The 20,840-nt window shown below is 42.6% G+C and overlaps 2 protein-coding genes across 4 annotated transcripts; both read left to right on the top strand.

Annotated features, from left to right (window-relative positions):
- The first annotated feature begins 2,213 nt into the window (after positions 1–2,213).
- On the top strand, positions 2,214–8,102 carry LOC113034890 (uncharacterized). Its single transcript, XM_026190039.1, has 2 exons — positions 2,214–5,330; positions 5,901–8,102. The coding sequence occupies exons 1-2, from the start codon at positions 2,384–2,386 to the stop codon at positions 8,099–8,101; spliced, it is 5,148 nt and encodes a 1,715-aa protein (XP_026045824.1). The 5' UTR covers positions 2,214–2,383; the 3' UTR covers position 8,102.
- Positions 8,103–9,884: 1,782 nt separating this feature from the next.
- LOC113034891 (uncharacterized) lies at positions 9,885–17,536 on the top strand. 3 transcript variants are annotated; one of them, XM_026190042.1, is made up of 3 exons: positions 9,885–10,118; positions 10,265–12,362; positions 16,886–17,536. In XM_026190042.1, exons 2-3 carry the CDS (start codon positions 10,497–10,499, stop codon positions 16,907–16,909), a joined length of 1,890 nt encoding a protein of 629 aa, XP_026045827.1. In that variant the 5' UTR covers positions 9,885–10,118; positions 10,265–10,496; the 3' UTR covers positions 16,910–17,536. The 3 variants fall into 3 exon arrangements, with proteins under 3 accessions (XP_026045827.1, XP_026045825.1, XP_026045826.1); XM_026190040.1 differs by having other exon boundaries at positions 10,265–15,496; positions 16,886–17,534; XM_026190041.1 differs by lacking the exon at positions 9,885–10,118 and having other exon boundaries at positions 10,127–15,496; positions 16,886–17,534.
- Positions 17,537–20,840: the final 3,304 nt, after the last annotated feature.

Below are 20,840 nucleotides of genomic sequence, written 5' to 3'. Positions count from 1 at the left end.
ATTACAGGCACGCGCCACCGCACCCGGCAAGAGGCGCCCTCGTTTACGCAGACTTTAAGGTTTACACACCTGACGTCATCAGGAAACTGCTCAACACACAGTCAACACACAGTTACTCATTTAAAATGTCTAGGTTTTAATAAATACAACCGAATCTTACAACCAAAGTGGTCATCTCATGTAAAAATATATAAAAATTCATTATTGTATATAGTAAATATTAAGTCTAATATATGCCCTAATAAGCTATAGTACTTTTTCCTTTGGGAAGGTACCATGTGTGCAGTCTGCAATTCTGTTGCGGAAAGATGTTGAATCTATTTATTTACTGTAGAAAAATAATTGGTTTCTGTGCATTTGTTGTAAATGACCTTTAAATTTGTAAATATTTTTACGTTTGTTTGAAAGGCACTTCGGTTTTATTTTGAAATCCATGCTTTTATTTTGAAACAGGAAACTGGCACAAAACCGTTAAAGGGCTGTTAGTAACGTTTCTTTTAGGATATGGTAAAATAGTGTGCCTTAAAGTGAAAAATATGTACGTTTACTTTGCCAATTAGTACCTGGCTGACAGTGGCACAAGGTTTGTTAATGTTTCCTTTAACGGAATAAGTTACATGCAATCAAAATGTCGTTTAATAGAGTTTATATTGTTAACCTTGAACTTGACCTTTATGTGTAGTGGTAAGTTAGTGAGGTGATACAATGAATTGAGTGGTGTAAATTTGATGTATATGCTATATGTGAGCAGGAGAAATTTGTTTCCTTTGATCTTATGGTATTAATATTGCTGGTTTTGTTTTGCTCCTAGCTCTTACGGTGTCTTCACTGAATGTTTCAATTAGAGATGGACCGATCCGATATTACGTATCGGTATCGGTCCGATACTGACCTAAATTACTGGATCGGATATCGGAGAAAAATAAAAAATGTAATCCGATCCATTAAATATCACGAAAGCACCTCACAAAACTTGCAACACGCTGTAACTCACCTCAGAACGTATGCATCACGTGATAGAGCAGCTGTGGCATGCGGGACCTGTCGGTGGTTTGGATAGCATGTGGAGCTTCGCTAGCAACCTGGCATTTCATCTCCGACAAAGTTATCCCCGAGAGAAGTAAAGCAAGTGTGTAAGTCCATCTCTGAATGTTTGTAAAGCATTCCCACGTTAAGGTTAACAAGCGACTGCCTCTCGCTCTCCTGCTGCTACTTCAATCGTGAAACTGCTTAAATCAGCTGATCGGCTTTTCTGTCGTGAGTCTGTCTCTCGTTTGTTTTTGGTCCACTTTGCGCCAGAAAGAGGAAACCAGCGGCTGAACAACAGCAGCACGTTTAAGCTTGATCAGCTGTTGTTAGAATGTATTTAATATTACTTTCTACTCGAGGATCTTTTTCTACGTAGCTGACGCTGGTAACTGTGCAGGGGCGGATCTAGCAAAGTTTAGCCAGGGGGGCCGATAGGACATTAACTGGGAAAAGGGGGCACAAAGACATACTTTTCTTTCTTATTCTCATTTAAAATGTCGAGCTTTTAATAAATAATTATCTGACACCCAAAGTTTTAATTTGATGTAAAATGAATAGAAGTCAGTTACTGTATATAGTAACTATTAAGTCTAATATATATACCCTAGTAAGCTATAGTACTTTTTACTTTGGGAAGGTACCATCTGTGCAGTCTGCAATTTTGTTGAAGAAAGATGTTGAATCTATTTAATATTTCTTGAAAAATAATTGATTTCTGTGCATTTTTTTTCACACTGCATCAAATTAAGGTTGATTACGTCGATTAAGCATCATGAGGTGGCGCGTGAGGGGTGGTTCCCTATTTTTTATTTATTTAATTTTGTTGTTGCTGGGAGTTGGAACCCTATTAGTTAGGTTGCTTAATATTTACGCTAAGTACTCTTTAAAATACCAGAATAGGGAGGATGGTGTAGGTCTAAGTTTATTAGATTGATCAGTATTGCTGAACTATGAAATATTTTTTTTGTATACAGGTATAACAGAATAGCTTTAGTGTAGTTGTTGTTTTAAACTTGAGTATGAACTTGCAGACTTGCAAAATGCAGCAAGATATTTTAAAAAACAGTTTTGTTGATTAAAAAACACTATATCGGATTCATATCGGTATCGGCAGATATCCAAATTTATGATATCGGTATCCGTATCGGACATAAAAAAGTGGTATCGTGCCATCTCTAGTTTCAATAAAAACATTTCCAATAAAACCTCTGTGAAGCATCAGTATAAGAGACCATCATTCAGCCAGGGATGCTACAGTAAGAGCTTCAGCCTCACGAGTTTCACCTGACTGCCAAAGTCTATGATGAAAGAAGAGGGATTCATTGTGATGGTCTAAATGTGACACTCGCTCAAAATGGAAGCATCTCAGATATTAACTGCAGAAGCAGAAGGCTCAGATCAAATAAAAGACATCTGTCAAGCAAGCAAGGATGAGGAACTTCGCAGATCTGATCGCCCAAGAAATCCCACGGAGAAGATGCTTACATTTCAGAGAGAGGAGGCATACAAAAGGGAGAAGCGGCTCATGCACCTTTATGATCAATGGAAGATCCAGGCACGTAAGGCAAGAAATCAGCTAAAGCTAGACATTCCAGAAAGTGAAATCGCAGCTCTCATTGATATCTTAGAGAAATGCATGAATGATATTACGGACATTTATGTACAAATCAGAGATCACCTCACACCATCCAGTGAAACGAGACGTCGTGTTGATGCATGTGAGGCCGTAACAAAGGACATTATTAAAATTGCATATGAAAGAATATCAGGCATAGACGAAGACTATGATAGTGAAGCAGTCAAAGAACGCCTTCGTGAGCTCCTTAACAGAGACTATGCTCATTCCATATATGGATCCACAGTTTCACCTCCAAGTCAACACACTATAGACTCCATTGTCGCAGTAAAAAGAGCAGATGCTGCAGCAGAATTAGCAGCAAAGGAAGCAGAATATGAGTTGTTATTGGCGGAAGGAAAACAAAAGGAAAGGATCCAGCTCTTAGTAGAGCAACAGAAAAGGGATCTTGAAGCTCAAAAACATGAACTAGAAAGACTAAGGGCTGAAAAGGATATAAGAGCAGCACGAGCAAGATTGTCAATTTACAACCAAGATGTAATGCAGGAGGGCAGCTTGTGCTCTGCTAACAGCAAACTAAGGAACCAGGAACATATGCACCCACATCAAGCTGTGTCTCTGGCTCCAGTTCAGCATCTCATAAGATTTCCAGCTTCACCTCCACAGACAGATGTGTCCCACTTAGCTCAAGCAGTACAAGACAGCATAGCCATGAACAGACTTCCAATGCCAGAGCCACCTGTATTCACCGGCGACCCAATCCAGTTCATTGAATGGAAATCTTCATTCATATCCCTCATAGATAAAAGGAACATATGTTCAGCTGACAAACTGCATTACTTGAGAAGATATGTGGGAGGTCCTGCACGAAAGACACTTGATGGTATCTTTTACAGGGAGGATGATGAAGCGTATAAGGATGCATGGGATCGCCTTAATAGCAGGTACGGTCAACCATTCGTCTTGCAGAGAGCTTTCAGAGAAAAACTAGCTAGCTGGCCAAAGATCCACTCAAAGGATGCAGAACAACTCAGAGCATTCGCCGACTTCCTACATGCATGTCAGCAAGCCATGCCTCATATTAAAGGGCTGGACATTCTGAATGACTGTGAAGAGAATCAAAAGCTGGTCCAAAAGTTACCTGATTGGGCAGCTTCAAGGTGGAACCGCAAGGTGACCCAGTTTATGAAGGACAGACAGGAATTTCCAGCCTTTCAGGACTTTGTCAACTTCATGTCATTAGAAGCAGAGATTGCCTGTAACCCAGTAACTTCCCTCCATGTATTACGTTTATCAGACTTACCTGCAGAGAAACATCATCTGAAAGAAAGGAAAAATAAATCTACTGTTCTCCATACACAGACACTTACAGAGAATGAGAAGAATGTACCATCCAAGACAAGCTTAAAGCCCCCTTGTACATTCTGTCATGATAACAAACACCGCCTACATAGTTGTCCAGAGTTTAAAGGAACGCCTCTGGAAGAGAAAAGAAAGTATGTAAGGGAAAACAAACTCTGCTATGGTTGTCTGAAACCAGGCCATAATGTTAAAGACTGCCGCCACAGACACTTATGTGATATCTGTAAGGGACGACACCCAACTTGCCTTCATGACGACAGATATTCCAACATGAATGCTGTGTTAGCCTCTAATCAGAATACAGACGAAGCAGTTACGACATTGTCTCTCAATACAGAGACTGAGCACACATCTACAACTACATCCATGATTTTGCCAGTCTGGGTTTCCTCTTCCAACAACCCAGGAATAGAAAGGCTTGTCTATGCTCTGCTTGACACCCAGAGTGACACTGTGTTTATTGATGAAGATGTTAGTCGTAGCTTGACAACCAAGACCTATCCTGTAAGGCTAAAGCTAACCACCATGATCGGAAAGGACACAGTAACACACAGTGAAAGAGTCTCAGGTCTCAGAGTGCGTGGCTATACCTCCACAAATCACATTGATCTCCCTCCTGCCTATACCAAAGACTGCATACCAGTGAATCGAAGGCACATTCCTACCAGTGAAACGGCGAGGCATTGGAATCATCTCAAAGCAATAGCAGATGATATTCCACCACATTTAGACTGTGAAGTTGGTCTTCTAATAGGTTATAACTGCTCACAGGCACTAGCACCAAGACAGGTCATCCTAGGAAGAGATAATGAACCTTATGCAGTCCGCACAGACCTAGGATGGAGCATCATAGGCTGCTCACCACCTCACCTTGAATCTCCTCCTGTCGCCAACATATGCCATAGAGTAACTGTCAAAGAGCTTCCTCCAGTGACGCCATCCGATGCCATTAAAGTACTTGAGTCTGACTTTAAGGACATCAGCAAGGACAGCAGAACAGTGTCTCAAGATGACATCCTCTTCCTCAATATGCTAAAGGAAAGCATTTACATGAACGCCCATGGTCACTATGAGATGCCTCTCCCTTTTAAAGAGAGACCCTACCTTCCCAACAACAAGCAGTTAGCTATCATCTGGCTCAACCATCTCAAACGAAAGCTGCTGAACAACAAGAACTACAAGACTCACTACGTAACGTTTTTGAATGAGGTAATTAAAAACAATGATGCTGAAGAAGTTCTCTGTGAAGAGAAGGAAGGTGAAACATGGTATATTCCACACCACGGAGTTTATCATACCAAAAAACCAGAGAAGCTCAGAGTGGTTTTTGATTGCTCGGCTAAGTACAAGGGAACTTGCCTAAATGATTGTTAAGGTTCAAAATATTGGGGATGGAGACAAGAGAAAAAACCACAATAACAACACTGGTCCGGCCGGGTTGAGTCAAACGATGATTTAATGATCACACACGTGGGAGATGGACACTGATGCAGACAGCCTCAAAATCTCAAAATGGTGGAGCATTGCTCAAACTTTTATAACCTCTGGTGCCTCCACCTTATCATAAAAAGCCTAAACATTCACATGCTCTCTCTCACACAGCGCCTAAGCTACGACCTTGGCTCCCTGTTTATCTGCTCCTGCTGAAATGGGGCAGAAAACTCCAGTACACTCTGTTCTCTTCTACTCAGACAAATTAGACAATAACCTTCTGCGAACAGTATTTCTTATAACTCAGCAATATAATGCATCATAAAACAATATCATTCATTCACAACAAGTCAGCAATTTAATGTAATGCAAATCAGTTTAACTAATGCAATAGTTATCAGCTTCTTCTAATTCAGGAGAATAATGCAAACTAAAACTACATAATACTTCACAATCTTTAATTAGGGGTATAACATGGCATAAAATAATATCATAATTTTACATGATCATCTCCTGTCGGGCCCAGATTTGACAAATACTCTAACTGGTGTTCTTATCAGATTTCGACAGAACCATGTTGCTCTGATGTGCGACATCGAAAGGATGTTTCATCAGTTTCATGTGCGCGAAGCGGATAGAGACTACCTACGTTTCCTGTGGTGGAAGGATGGGAACTTCAGTGTGGAGCCACAGGAATTCCGTATGAAAGTTCACCTTTTCGGTGCTGCATCTTCACCGGGATGTGCCAACTATGGGTTGAAACATCTCGCTAAGGAGAACGAGAGCCTGTTTCCTCTGGGCTCCCAATTCATTATGAGGGACTTCTATGTGGATGATGGTGTCACAAGCATAGCAGATGTAGATGAGGCTATTCAGCTTGCAAAAGAAGCCCAAAGGCTCTGTGCTATGGGTGGTCTGCGACTACACAAATTTGTGTGTAACAATGCGAAGGTGCTTGAGAGTATAGCACCATCTGAGCGTGCCACTGAAGTAAAGGCTCTTGATCTTGCCTTTAGTGATTCATCCCTGGAAAGAGCCTTAGGAATCCACTGGCACATTGAGTCAGACAGTTTCAGGTTTCATGCCCGTTTGAAGGACCAACCAGAAACCAGGCGTGGTATACTATCCACTGTTGCCTCTCTTTATGACCCACTTGGGCTTATTGCTCCTTTCCTGCTAACTGGGAAAAGGGTTCTTCAAGAAATGTGTAGGCATGGTACAGGTTGGGATGACCCACTCATCAGTAAACTGCAACCAGTCTGGAGATCCTGGAAGAGTGATCTGGCAAATTTGGATAAAATCACCATACCCCGATGCTATGTACCAGCTGACTTTGGAAAGGTCACAAAGAGAGAGCTACATCACTTCTCTGATGCAAGCACGTATGGTTATGGCCAGTGCTCATATTTGAGACATGTGAATGGAAATGGAACTGTTCATTGTGCTCTGATTATGGCAAAGTCCAGAGTTGCTCCAATCAAAGCTGTGACCATCCCCAGGTTAGAACTGACTGCTGCTGTTGTATCAGTTGCAGCAAGCAATACTCTAAAGGAAGAACTGGGAATTTCAGGGATTGATGAATACTTCTGGACAGACTCCAAGGTTGTACTGGGGTACATTAACAACGAGTCACGTCGCTTCCACACATTTGTATCAAATAGGATTCAGAAAATACATCTCAGTACAACTCCTCAGCAGTGGCGATATGTTTCTACTGACAAGAATCCTGCAGACCTTGCTTCGAGAGGTTCTAGTGCAAGCAAGCTTCTGACATCGAACTGGTTTACTGGACCCAAGTTCTTATGGGAGAAAGAGGTATCACCAGAGGTAGAGGTAATCCCAGAAATCCCAGTTGGGGACCCTGAAGTTAAAAGGGTTCAAGCACTAAATTTGGAGTCTGCAGAACAAGTGACTCTTTCAGACCGCTTGTCAAAGTTTTCTTCATGGTGTAAGGTCAAACAAGCTGTTGCGCGACTTCTTCGCCGAACCAAGAGTGACAAGTCAACAAGCCACAGCACAGTTCAGGAGCGAGAGGTTGCACAGCGCATCATTATAAGAGATTTACAGAGACGAGTGTATCGAGATGAGATCCAGCTACTTAGTAATGGCTTACAACTTTCACGGCAGAGTAAACTGTTTCGATTGGATGCCTTTCTTGACAAAGATGGAATCCTCAAGGTGGGAGGAAGACTGAAAAATGCATCTCTCCCTGCCTCTCAGAAACATCCAATGATCATTCCAAAGGACCACCACATAACGAGGATGATAATAGCTCATCATCATGAACAGGTTAAACACCAAGGAAGGGGTATAACCATCAACGAGATCAGATCAAATGGATACTGGATCCCAGGAATGAACAGAGCTGTTGCATCTTATGTGCATCAGTGTGTCAAATGCAGGAAACTCAGGGGATCAGTGGAAGAGCAACGAATGGCAGACCTGCCATCTGAGCGGGTGGATCCATCTCCACCTTTCACTTATTGCGGAATGGACTGTTTTGGGCCATTTTTTACAAAGCAAGGGCGTAAGGTGAATAAGCGTTATGGTCTGCTTTTCACATGCCTTTGTTGTAGAGCAATTCACATTGAAATGGTGAATGATATGTCAGCAGATGCCTTCATTAATGGCCTCCGATGTTTTGTTTCCATAAGAGGAGCAGTACGACAAATAAGATGTGACCAAGGAAGCAATTGGAGCTAAGAATGAAATGTATAATGCGCTGAAACAGATGGATGTCAATCGTCTGACTGCATTCTTGGCTGAGAGGCAGTGCGACTTCATTATGAATGCTCCCCATTCAAGCCATGTTGGAGGTGTCTGGGAGAGACAGATCAGAACAGTAAGAAATGTACTTCGGTCCACTCTTTCACTCTCACCTGGAAGATTAGATGATGCCTGTTTGAGGACATTGTTTTACGAAGCAATGTCTATTGTGAACAGCCGTCCACTCACTGTGGATAACCTGAATGATCCAAATGGTCCAGAACCGCTGACTCCTAATCACCTACTCACTATGAAACCCACTGGAGCCTTACCACCTCCCGGGACGTTCATCAGAGAAGACATGTATGCTCGTAAGAGATGGCGTCATATCCAGTATCTAGCAGAGCAATTCTGGAACCGCTGGAGAAGAGAGTATCTCTCTAATATTGCCACTAGACAACGTTGGCATATTTCTAGAAGGAATCTGAAAGTTGGTGACATAGTCATCGAAAGGATGGATGATCTGCCACGGAACGAGTGGAGATTAGCCAGAGTTGAAGAAACAGTCGCTGATAAAGATGGGCTTGTGAGGAAAGTTAAGATTCGTCTTGGAGACCAGAAAATGAAAAGGGAGGGTCAATGTTCTGGCAAGCCATCCATTGTTGAACGGCCCATTCAGAAACTGATCTTGCTTTTAGAGGCTGTCTAAGACAACGACTATACCCTTTATTGTATGAAGACTTGTGGACATTACCTGCAGGCTCATGCATGGATAATTCTTTGTTTTCGTTATGTAAAAGGCCTTGTGGTTAAGGTCATTCGTTTTTAAAAATCATTCGTGTTATGGTTCTCCCTTTTGTTAAAACACTCATGATTTGGTGGGAGTGTAAATGACCTTTAAATTTGTAAATATTTTTACGTTTGTTTGAAAGGCACTTCGGTTTTATTTTGAAATCCATGCTTTTATTTTGAAACAGGAAACTGGCACAAAACCGTTAAAGGGCTGTTAGTAACGTTTCTTTTAGGATATGGTAAAATAGTGTGCCTTAAAGTGAAAAATATGTACGTTTACTTTGCCAATTAGTACCTGGCTGACAGTGGCACAAGGTTTGTTAATGTTTCCTTTAACGGAATAAGTTACATGCAATCAAAATGTCGTTTAATAGAGTTTATATTGTTAACCTTGAACTTGACCTTTATGTGTAGTGGTAAGTTAGTGAGGTGATACAATGAATTGAGTGATGTAAATTTGATGTATATGCTATATGTGAGCAGGAGAAATTTGTTTCCTTTGATCTTATGGTATTAATATTGCTGGTTTTGTTTTGCTCCTAGCTCTTACGGTGTCTTCACTGAATGTTTCAATAAAAACATTTCCAATAAAACCTCTGTGAAGCATCAGTATAAGAGACCATCATTCAGCCAGGGATGCTACATTTGTTTTACCCTGGCAATAAATTAAAGTCGATTACGTTGATTAAGCATCATTAGGCGGAGGGTGGGGGGCGGTTCCCTATTTTTGCTGGGAGTTGGCAACTCTGCTAGTTAGGTATATGTAATTATTGATTAGGTTGTTTGATATTTCCGGTAAGTACTGTTTAAAATACCAGAATAGGGAGGATGGTGTAGGTTTAAGTTTATTAGATTGACACATATATACCAACAGGACAGCGTACATCACTGCCACAACAGCATTTGTTTTCATTCAGAGGCTTTATGGCTTTTCCTGTAATTCCTGGTGGGCTGTTCTCTAGTCAAAATGCCCGGGCTGATTTTTTTGTCCCTGTAGCGGCGGATGTGTAAAGCTGGCCCACATTCACGTAATGTAACGTTTGTGCTTTTGTTTTGGTAACTTCCTGTGGGACCGGAAGTGAATGTTTTAACGGTAAACGGCTTGATGTGCAGAAAGACGGAAGAAGGTGAAAAATTAATGCTAACGGAGAAAAGGGAGAGAGGGATATAGTTAAATTGTACGAAGACAAATGGTTCTAGCTACAGTCGACAGGGGAACAAGGTTTGTAATGTATAAGATTTAATTTGAGCAAGTTGAAATGCATAATATGTATTATATAGTTTAATAGATAACGGTTAGACCAGCGTAATGAGCGGTTAAGATGCTGTACATGAATAATATGGTAATTGTTTCATTTGTTTGTCTAGCTCTTACGTTGGTTCGTTGTCTGATACACGGCAAGGAATAATAAAGGTCATTCAACAACCATCAGTTCTGGCCTTCTCAGTTCGATTGGATGCTACAGTAAGAGCTTGACCGCCGCCATTTTGCTACACCACGAGGGCTCAAGGTTTAACGGCAATTCCCACAACGTCCAGCAGATGGCAGAAGCAGGTCAGAGAATAAAACGGTGAAAGGCTTAAGGAAAATAAAGTTAAAATGGAGGATTTAGAAGAAGACATTAATGAACAGTTTGCAAACAAAGAACAAATATTAAATGAGCCACAAGATAAAGCTCAAAGTGACTCCGCGATTCCAAGACGTTCAGAAAGAGCCAAGGTGCCAACCGAAAAAATGCTAACTTATCAGAAAGAAGAGAGAAGTAAAAAAGAAAAAAGACTATTAACTCTTTATGAACAATGGAAAATACGAGTGCGAGAAACAAGAGAAAGATTAAAGTTGGACATTTCAGAGAAAGAAATGGCAGATCTTGCAGATGATGTAGAGCAAAGAAAAGATGAACTGCTAAAGCTGTACACTGAAATGAGAAGTCACATTGCACCTTCATCGGACATACGAAGAAAAACCGATGCATGTGAAGCAGTTACTCATGACATCGTGAAAGTCATCCTGGAAAGAATAAGCGGTGTAGATGGAGATTTTGATGGAGAATATGAAAGAAAACGTCTACGCAGACTATTAGAACATGATTATGCCCAATCCATCTATGGTTCAACTGCAGCATCGAAACGTAGCCAACTGTCTTCAGCCTCACATCTTGCTTCAAAACGAGCAGAGGCAGCAGCAGAACTAGCAGCAAAGGAGGCAGAGTACAAGATTGTACAAGAGGAACAAAGACAGAAGGAAAAGATAAAGGCTCTAGAAGAGGAGCATAAGAAACAAATGGCAGTTCAAACATCAGAGTTGGAACGCCTGAAAGCCGAAAGGGAGGTGGAAGCCGCTCGCGCCAGGTTGGACGCCTACAACAGAGAGTTGTCGCAACTTGATGATGCATATTCAGTTAAGATGGAAAAGGTGAACCCAGAGCACACACCCAAACACACTGTACCATCATACTCCATACCGGCGCCAACAACCCCTCCTAGTGTCAGCCAGCTTGCACAGGCGGTACAAGACAGCATAAGAATAAATAGACTCCCCACGCCAGAACCAACGATGTTTAGTGGTGAGCCAATAAAATTTATTGAATGGAAATCCACTTTCATGTCACTTATTGAACAAACTGGCATGTCAGCAGCAGATAAACTGTACTATCTGAAAAGGTATGTAACTGGCTCAGCTCGCAAGTGCCTTGAAGGGACTTTCTTCAGAAATGATGAAGAAGCGTATAACGATGCTTGGGCAAAGTTAAACCAAAGGTATGGCCAGCCTTTCGTGCTACAAAGGGCATTTAGAGAGAAGTTATCTAGTTGGCCTAAAATACAGTCGAGAGATGCTGATGGGCTAAGGAACTTTGCTGATTTTGTGAATGCATGCACACTTGCTATGCCTCACGTGAAAGGACTGCAAATACTCAATGACTGTGAAGAAAATCAGAAACTGTTGCATAAATTGCCAGACTGGATAAACACAAGATGGAACAGGCATGTAACAAAGACACTCATGGACGGTGGTGAATTCCCCAGCTTCAGTGAATTTGCCTCCTTTCTCTCACTTGAAGCAGAAGTAGCATGCAACCCAGTCACTTCCATACATGCACTTCGCTCCACGGAAATAAATGATGACAAAAGAAACACAAGAGAAGTCAAAAGAAACAAGGCAAGTGTATTTAACATTAACACAACTGAAAGAGATGCAAAGACTAAAATATACAACAGTTCTTCATGCACACTGTGCCAAGAGTTGCATCCACTTATAAAGTGCCCAAACTTTCTGCAAATGACCCTGGAAATGAAAAAGAAACATGTAAAGGACAATAAACATTGTTATGGTTGTTTAAAGCAAGGTCATAGTGCTAAGGACTGCAAACGGCGCCTCACTTGTGAAACCTGCTCTAAGAGACACCCGACCTGTCTTCACGATGAGAACTACAGCATTAGTCTGCAAAGAGAAAAGCAAGCTCAAGTGAGTATAGACAACGCAACACAAGGGAACTCACCTGAAAGTGCAACAGCCATAGCGTTAAACGTCGCTAGAGCAGAACACACAGTCAGCACCTCCATGATAGTCCCAGTATGGGTCTCAACGGCTGCTAATCCACAAAGGGAAAAACTAGTCTATGCGCTACTAGACACGCAGAGCGACACTGTTTTTATAGATCAGGATGTAACACAGAAACTGCAAGCAAATGTGTGCCCTGTGAAACTCAGACTAACCACGATGATGGGTAAAAATGCAGTAGTAAGCAGCGGAAAGGTGTGTGATCTTCTAGTGAGAGGTTACAATTCAGCAACAGTGCTAAGGCTCCCAACTGCTTACACAAAGGACTACATACCTGCAAATAGAGAACACATACCAACATGTGACACGGCAAAACTGTGGAGCCATTTGTCGTCCATTGTAGATGAGATCCCACCGCTCCTCAGTTGTGAGGTGAGTCTCCTGATTGGTTATACTTGTCCCCAAGCTCTGGCGCCTAGACAAGTACTCTTAGGTAAAGACAATGAGCCATATGCCATCCAAACTGATTTAGGATGGAGCATAGTTGGCAACTCAGTGCCATGCAGTGCATCAGAGACAACAAGGAGTCTCTGTCACAGAATAATTGTTAAAGAAATGCCTCCATGTACTCCCGCAGATGCAATACGTGCACTAGAAAGGGACTTTAAAGAAGACGAAATAAACGAAAAGAGGGTGTCTCAAGACGACCTTAGGTTTCTCGAGAAACTTGAACAAGGCATAACACAAACAGAAAGGGGACATTACGAAATGCCATTGCCATTTAAGGAAAGGCCACAAATGCCAGATAACAGACAACTCGCCGAGAGCAGACTCAATCAGCTCAAACGTAAACTAACGCGCGATGAAAAATACAGAAGAGACTATGTCACATATATGAATGACATCATACAAAGGGGCGACGCCGAAGAGACCGATGATAATGGACCTGAAGGCGAGACATGGTACATACCACACCACGGCATCTATCACCCAAAGAAACCAGAACGGTTACGTGTGGTGTTCGACTGTTCAGCCAGACACAAGGGTACCTGTCTCAACGACCATTTACTAAATGGCCCCGACATGATAAACAACTTGATCGGCGTGCTCGTCCGCTTCCGACAACATCAGGTAGCGCTAATGTGCGACATTGAAAAAATGTTCCACCAATTCAAAGTCGACACGAACGATCGCGACTACCTACGCTTTCTATGGTGGAAAGGAGGAGACATGAGCAAACCACCTCAAGCTTATCGAATGACCGTACATCTCTTTGGTGCTGTTTCATCATCTGGTTGTGCAAATTACGGATTTAAACGTTTAGCCAAAGAGAACAGCTCCAAGTACCCCGTAGCGGCACAGTTTATAACCAGAGACTTCTATGTCGATGATGGGGTAACAAGCGTTGAGACCGTGAAAGACGCTGCACAACTCACAAGAGAAGCACGTGAGCTATGTGCGAAAGGTGGGCTAAGGTTACATAAGTTTGTGTCTAACAACAGTGTTGCACTCAAAGACATTCCTGCTTCAGAACATGCAACAGACACAAAAACAAGGGACTTGACATTCAGCGAATCACAAACAGAAAGAGCACTCGGGATGTATTGGAACATAGAAAAGGATTGTTTTACATTCAACAAAGCTGTAAAGGATCAACCCCCAACCAGACGCAGCATCTTGTCCACAGTCGCAGCAATATTCGACCCGTTGGGTTTCATTGCTCCGTACGTTCTTAACGGCAAAAGAATCCTGCAGGAAATGTGCCGCCAAGGTACAGACTGGGACGATCCACTTCCTGAACATCTCAACCCGCAATGGCAGTGCTGGAAAGAAGATCTACACAACCTGAAAAGGTTGCAGATAAACAGATGTTATGTTCCTGCATCGTTTGGAGATGTGGTAAAAAGAGAATTGCACCACTTTTCTGATGCAAGTACGACAGGATATGGACAATGCACTTACCTAAGACTGATAAACAAAAACAAAGAGGTACACTGTAGTTTTGTAATGGGCAAAGCTCGAGTCTCTCCAACAAAGGTTACCACAATTCCGAGGCTGGAGTTGACTGCAGCTGCAGTATCAATCACAGTAAGCAGCATGCTAAAGGAAGAGTTACCCTATGACAATGTGGAAGAGTTCTTTTGGACAGATTCAAAGGTCACGCTGGGGTACATTAGCAATGAAGCAAGACGCTTCCACACATTCATTGCCAATAGAGTGCAAAAAATACGTAACGATACCGCACCACAGCAATGGTTCTATGTACCAACGGGTGAAAACCCTGCTGACATAGCTTCAAGGGGCACATCAGTAGCAGAGCTGCTATCATCAAACTGGCTCACAGGCCCTCAGTTCTTATGGGAAAGGAAGTTAAATCTTCCAACTAAAGAGTCTATTGAACTTTTGGTGGGAGATCCAGAGGTGAGAAAAGTGCAAACACTCAACAGCCAAACTACAGAACACAGGAGTCTCTGTGACCGTCTCACAAGGTTCTCATCCTGGTCACATGCTGTCAGTGCCATAGCACGTCTCAAGCGGTTCCTACTCAGAGACAAATCAAAGTCACTCAGCACTGTAACTGAAAGACAAAACGCTGAAATGGTGATTATCAAAAACCTACAAGGACTAACATTTTCAGATGAGATAAAGACATTAAGCAAAGGAAAGGCACTACATGAGAGCAACAAAATTTACAAGTTGGATCCTTTCTTGGACGAAGACAATGTGCTCAAGGTGGGAGGAAGGCTACAACACTCATCGCTTCCTAACACATTCAAACATCCAACTGTCATTCCAAGAGACCATCATACTACAAAACTCATAATCGCTCACTGTCACGAAAGAATAAATCATCAAGGAAAGAGCTTCACAATGAACGAAATACGGTCCAGCGGTTATTGGATTCCCAAGCTAAGTCAAACAGTATCAGACTACATCCGTCAGTGTGTGACATGTCGGAGACTAAGGAGAGCTGTGGAAGGACAAAAAATGAAAGATCTCCCCACAGAAAGAGTCGAGCATTCTCCGCCTTTCACATATTGTGGTATGGATGTTTTCGGCCCGTTCCTAACCAAACAAGCAAGAAAAGAAAACAAAAGGTACGCTCTCCTTTTCATTTGTTTCTATTTACGAGCAGTACACGTAGAAATGTTAGAAGACCTGACTACGGACGCTTTCATTAATGGACTAAGGTGCTTTATAGCTCTGAGAGGCTCTGTCAGACAAATAAAATGTGATCGAGGTACTAACTTTGTAGGTGCCAAAAATGAACTGTGTGCAGCACTGAATGAAATAGACACTGAAAAACTGACAACCTTTCTATCTGAAAAACAATGTGATTTTGTGTTTAACACACCCCATGCTAGCCACGCAGGTGGAGTATGGGAACGACAAATTCGGACTGTGAGAAACGTCCTCAACGCCACGCTCGCTCTCGCAAAGAGACGACTCACCGATTCATCGCTCAGAACCTTTCTCTATGAAGCAGCTGCAATAGTAAACAGCCGCCCATTGACGACAGACAATCTCAATGATCCAAACAGTTTGAAACCAATAACTCCAAATCATCTCCTAACTATGAAGACCACAACAGCCTTGCCTCCTCCAGGACAGTTTGTTAAAGAGGATCTGTACGCCCGGAAGCAATGGCGTCAGGTGCAATACCTAACGGAGCAATTTTGGAGCAGATGGAAGGGAGAATATCTGCACAACATCAGGGTCCGGCAGAGATGGCATGTTGTTAAAAGGAATATGCAAGTAGGTGACATAGTGATGGACAAGGAAGAAATACTGCCACGATCCCAATGGAGACTTGGTAGGGTTGTGGACACCATAACAGACGAAGATGGACTTGTGAGAAAGGTCAAAGTAACCTTTGCAGACAGAAACCTTAGTAAAAAGGGTGAACGTTTGCATAAGATGTCTACAGTGGAACGCCCAGTTCATAAGTTGGTTCTACTGCTGGAAAGTTGTGAAAAACAAGATGCACTAAGCAGTTAAAATGCGATGAGAATTTGTTGTTGCATATACAAAGGTATTATCATTGTTAAGTTACCTGTTTAGAAATTATTTGTGTTTTATTTGTTTGTAACAGCAAATAATTTGGTGGGAGTGTAGCGGCGGATGTGTAAAGCTGGCCCACATTCACGTAATGTAACGTTTGTGCTTTTGTTTTGGTAACTTCCTGTGGGACCGGAAGTGAATGTTTTAACGGTAAACGGCTTGATGTGCAGAAAGACGGAAGAAGGTGAAAAATTAATGCTAACGGAGAAAAGGGAGAGAGGGATATAGTTAAATTGTACGAAGACAAATGGTTCTAGCTACAGTCGACAGGGGAACAAGGTTTGTAATGTATAAGATTTAATTTGAGCAAGTTGAAATGCATAATATGTATTATATAGTTTAATAGATAACGGTTAGACCAGCGTAATGAGCGGTTAAGATGCTGTACATGAATAATATGGTAATTGTTTCATTTGTTTGTCTAGCTCTTACGTTGGTTCGTTGTCTGATACACGGCAAGGAATAATAAAGGTCATTCAACAACCATCAGTTCTGGCCTTCTCAGTTCGATTGGATGCTACAGTCCCAGTCCAGTCCTGCGTGTTCATCAAAGTCAATCACTGAAAGAAAAAAAAAGTTCACCGTCTCTTTGAATTTGCAGTGATGGTCATTGCTACTCCCCTCCAGTTGGAGGCGCTGTTGGACCAACAAACAGCGGTGGTTTTCAATGGAACGAGAGGACAGAGAGACCGTGTTTGACGCTTTTATAAGCTGTAAAAACGTGATGTGTGAGTGTGTGTATATTTCTGTGGAGAGGAGAAAGAGCGTAAAAAGACTGGGTCCCGCTGTATTACTCAGGCTGCACTACAGCGTCTATTCACAGGCGCGATCCCACTACTGAGCGGCACGGGGGCTTTGACCTGCTCCGTTTCCGACCTGGGCCGGTGCACCCCTCCTTAGGCGACCTGGTGGTCCCGAGCTCCCCCAGGAGCACCATATCGATACCGAACTTAGTGCGGACACCCGATCGGCATAGTCCGCTGCAGCTCAGAGCTCCTGAGCTCAAACGATCCGCCAGACTCAGCCTCCCGGTAGCTTGGATTACAGGCGCGCGCCACCGCACCCGGCAAGAGGCGCCCTCGTTTACGCAGACTTTAAGGTTTACACACCTGACGTCATCAGGAAACTGCTGCAGATAGCAGCCAACAGCAGCCGTAAAGGTGCTGCTCAACACACAGTCAACACACAGTTACTCATTTAAAATGTCTAGGTTTTAATAAATACAACCGAATCTTACAACCAAAGTGGTCATCTCATGTAAAAATATATAAAATTCATTATTGTATATAGTAAATATTAAGTCTAATATATGCCCTAATAAGCTATAGTACTTTTTCCTTTGGGAAGGTACCATGTGTGCAGTCTGCAATTCTGTTGCGGAAAGATGTTGAATCTATTTATTTACTGTAGAAAAATAATTGGTTTCTGTGCATTTGTTTTACCCTGGCAATAAATTAAAGTCGATTACGTTGATTAAGCATCATTAGGTGGAGGGTGGGGGGCGGTTCCCTATTTTTGCTGGGAGTTGGCAACTCTGCTAGTTAGGTATATGTAATTTTTGATTAGGTTGTTTGATATTCCCGGTAAGTACTGTTTAAAATACCAGAATAGGGAGGATGGTGTAGGTTTAAGTTTATTAGATTGACACATATATACCAACAGGACAGCGTACATCACTGTCACAACAGCATTTGTTTTCATTCAGAGGCTTTATGGCTTTTCCTGTAATTCCTGGTGGGCTGTTCTCTAGTCAAAATGCCCGGGCTGATTTTTTTGTCTCAGTCCAGTCCTGCGTGTTCATCAAAGTCAATCACTGAAAGAAAAAAAAAGTTCACCGTCTCTTTGAATTTGTAGTGATGGTCATTGCTACTCCCCTCCAGTTGGAGGCGCTGTTGGACCAACAAACAGCGGTGGTTTTCAATGGAACGAGAGGACAGAGAGACCGTGTTTGACGCTTTTATAAGCTGTAAAAACGTGATGTGTGAGTGTGTATATTTCTGTGGAGAGGAGAAAGAGTATAAAAAGACTGGGTCCCGCTGTATTACTCAGGCTGCACTACAGCGTCTATTCACAGGCGCGATCCCACTACTGAGCGGCACGGGGGCTTTGACCTGCTCCGTTTCCGACCTGGGCCGGTGCACCCCTCCTTAGGCGACCTGGTGGTCCCGAGCTCCCCCAGGAGCACCATATCGATACCGAACTTAGTGCGGACACCCGATCGGCATAGTCCGCTGCAGCTCAGAGCTCCTGAGCTCAAACGATCCGCCAGACTCAGCCTCCCGGTAGCTTGGATTACAGGCGCGCGCCACCGCACCCGGCAAGAGGCACCCTCGTTTACGCAGACTTTAAGGTTTACACACCTGACGTCATCAGGAAACTGCTGCAGATAGCAGCCAACAGCAGCCGTAAAGGTGCTGCTCAACACACAGTCAACACACAGTTACTCATTTAAAATGTCTAGGTTTTAATAAATACAACCGAATCTTACAACCAAAGTGGTCATCTCATGTAAAAATATATAAAATTCATTATTGTATATAGTAAATATTAAGTCTAATATATGCCCTAATAAGCTATAGTACTTTTTCCTTTGGGAAGGTACCATGTGTGCAGTCTGCAATTCTGTTGCGGAAAGATGTTGAATCTATTTATTTACTGTAGAAAAATAATTGGTTTCTGTGCATTTGTTTTACCCTGGCAATAAATTAAAGTCGATTACGTTGATTAAGCATCATTAGGCGGAGGGTGGGGGGCGGTTCCCTATTTTTGCTGGGAGTTGGCAACTCTGCTAGTTAGGTATATGTAATTATTGATTAGGTTGTTTGATATTTCCGGTAAGTACTGTTTAAAATACCAGAATAGGGAGGATGGTGTAGGTTTAAGTTTATTAGATTGATACATATATACCAACAGGACAGTGTACATCACTGTCACAACAGCATTTGTTTTCATTCAGAGGCTTTATGGCTTTTCCTGTAATTCCTGGTGGGCTGTTCTCTAGTCAAAATGCCCGGGCTGATTTTTTTGTCCCAGTCCAGTCCTGCGTGTTCATCAAAGTCAATCACTGAAAGAAAAAAAAAGTTCACCGTCTCTTTGAATTTGCAGTGATGGTCATTGCTACTCCCCTCCAGTTGGAGGCGCTGTTGGACCAACAAACAGCGGTGGTTTTCAATGGAACGAGAGGACAGAGAGACCGTGTTTGACGCTTTTATAAGCTGTAAAAACGTGATGTGTGAGTGTGTGTGCTGTGTGTATATTTCTGTGGAGAGGAGAAAGAGTATAAAAAGACTGGGTCCCGCTGTATTACTCAGGCTGCACTACAGCGTCTATTCACAGGCGCGATCCCACTACTGAGCGGCACGGGGGCTTTGACCTGCTCCGTTTCCGACCTGGGCCGGTGCACCCCTCCTTAGGCGACCTGGTGGTCCCGAGCTCCCCCAGGAGCACCATATCGATACCGAACTTAGTGCGGACACCCGATCGGCATAGTCCGCTGCAGCTCAGAGCTCCTGAGCTCAAACGATCCGCCAGCCTCAGCCTCCCGGTAGCTTGGATTACAGGCGCGCGCCACCGCACCCGGCAAGAGGCGCCCTCGTTTACGCAGACTTTAAGGTTTACACACCTGACGTCATCAGGAAACTGCTGCAGATAGCAGCCAACAGCAGCCGTAAAGGTGCTGCTCAACACACAGTCAACACACAGTTACTCATTTAAAATGTCTAGGTTTTAATAAATACAACCGAATCTTACAACCAAAGTGGTCATCTCATGTAAAAATATATAAAATTCATTATTGTATATAGTAAATATTAAGTCTAATATATGCCCTAATAAGCTATAGTACTTTTTCCTTTGGGAAGGTACCATGTGTGCAGTCTGCAATTCTGTTGCGGAAAGATGTTGAATCTATTTATTTACTGTAGAAAAATAATTGGTTTCTGTGCATTTGTTTTACCCTGGCAATAAATTAAAGTCGATTACGTTGATTAAGCATCATTAGGCGGAGGGTGGGGGGCGGTTCCCTATTTTTGCTGGGAGTTGGCAACTCTGCTAGTTAGGTATATGTAATTATTGATTAGGTTGTTTGATATTTCCGGTAAGTACTGTTTAAAATACCAGAATAGGGAGGATGGTGTAGGTTTAAGTTTATTAGATTGATACATATATACCAACAGGACAGCGTACATCACTGTCACAACAGCATTTGTTTTCATTCAGAGGCTTTATGGCTTTTCCTGTAATTCCTGGTGGGCTGTTCTCTAGTCAAAATGCCCGGGCTGATTTTTTTGTCCCAGTCCAGTCCTGCGTGTTCATCAAAGTCAATCACTGAAAGAAAAAAAAAGTTCACCGTCTCTTTGAATTTGCAGTGATGGTCATTGC

This window comes from Astatotilapia calliptera, chromosome 13, assembly GCF_900246225.1.
Source record: "Astatotilapia calliptera chromosome 13, fAstCal1.2, whole genome shotgun sequence".
NCBI lineage: Eukaryota > Metazoa > Chordata > Actinopteri > Cichliformes > Cichlidae > Astatotilapia > Astatotilapia calliptera.
The sequence above is the reverse complement of the archived record's forward strand: the minus strand, read 5'-3'. Positions and strand labels throughout refer to the sequence as shown.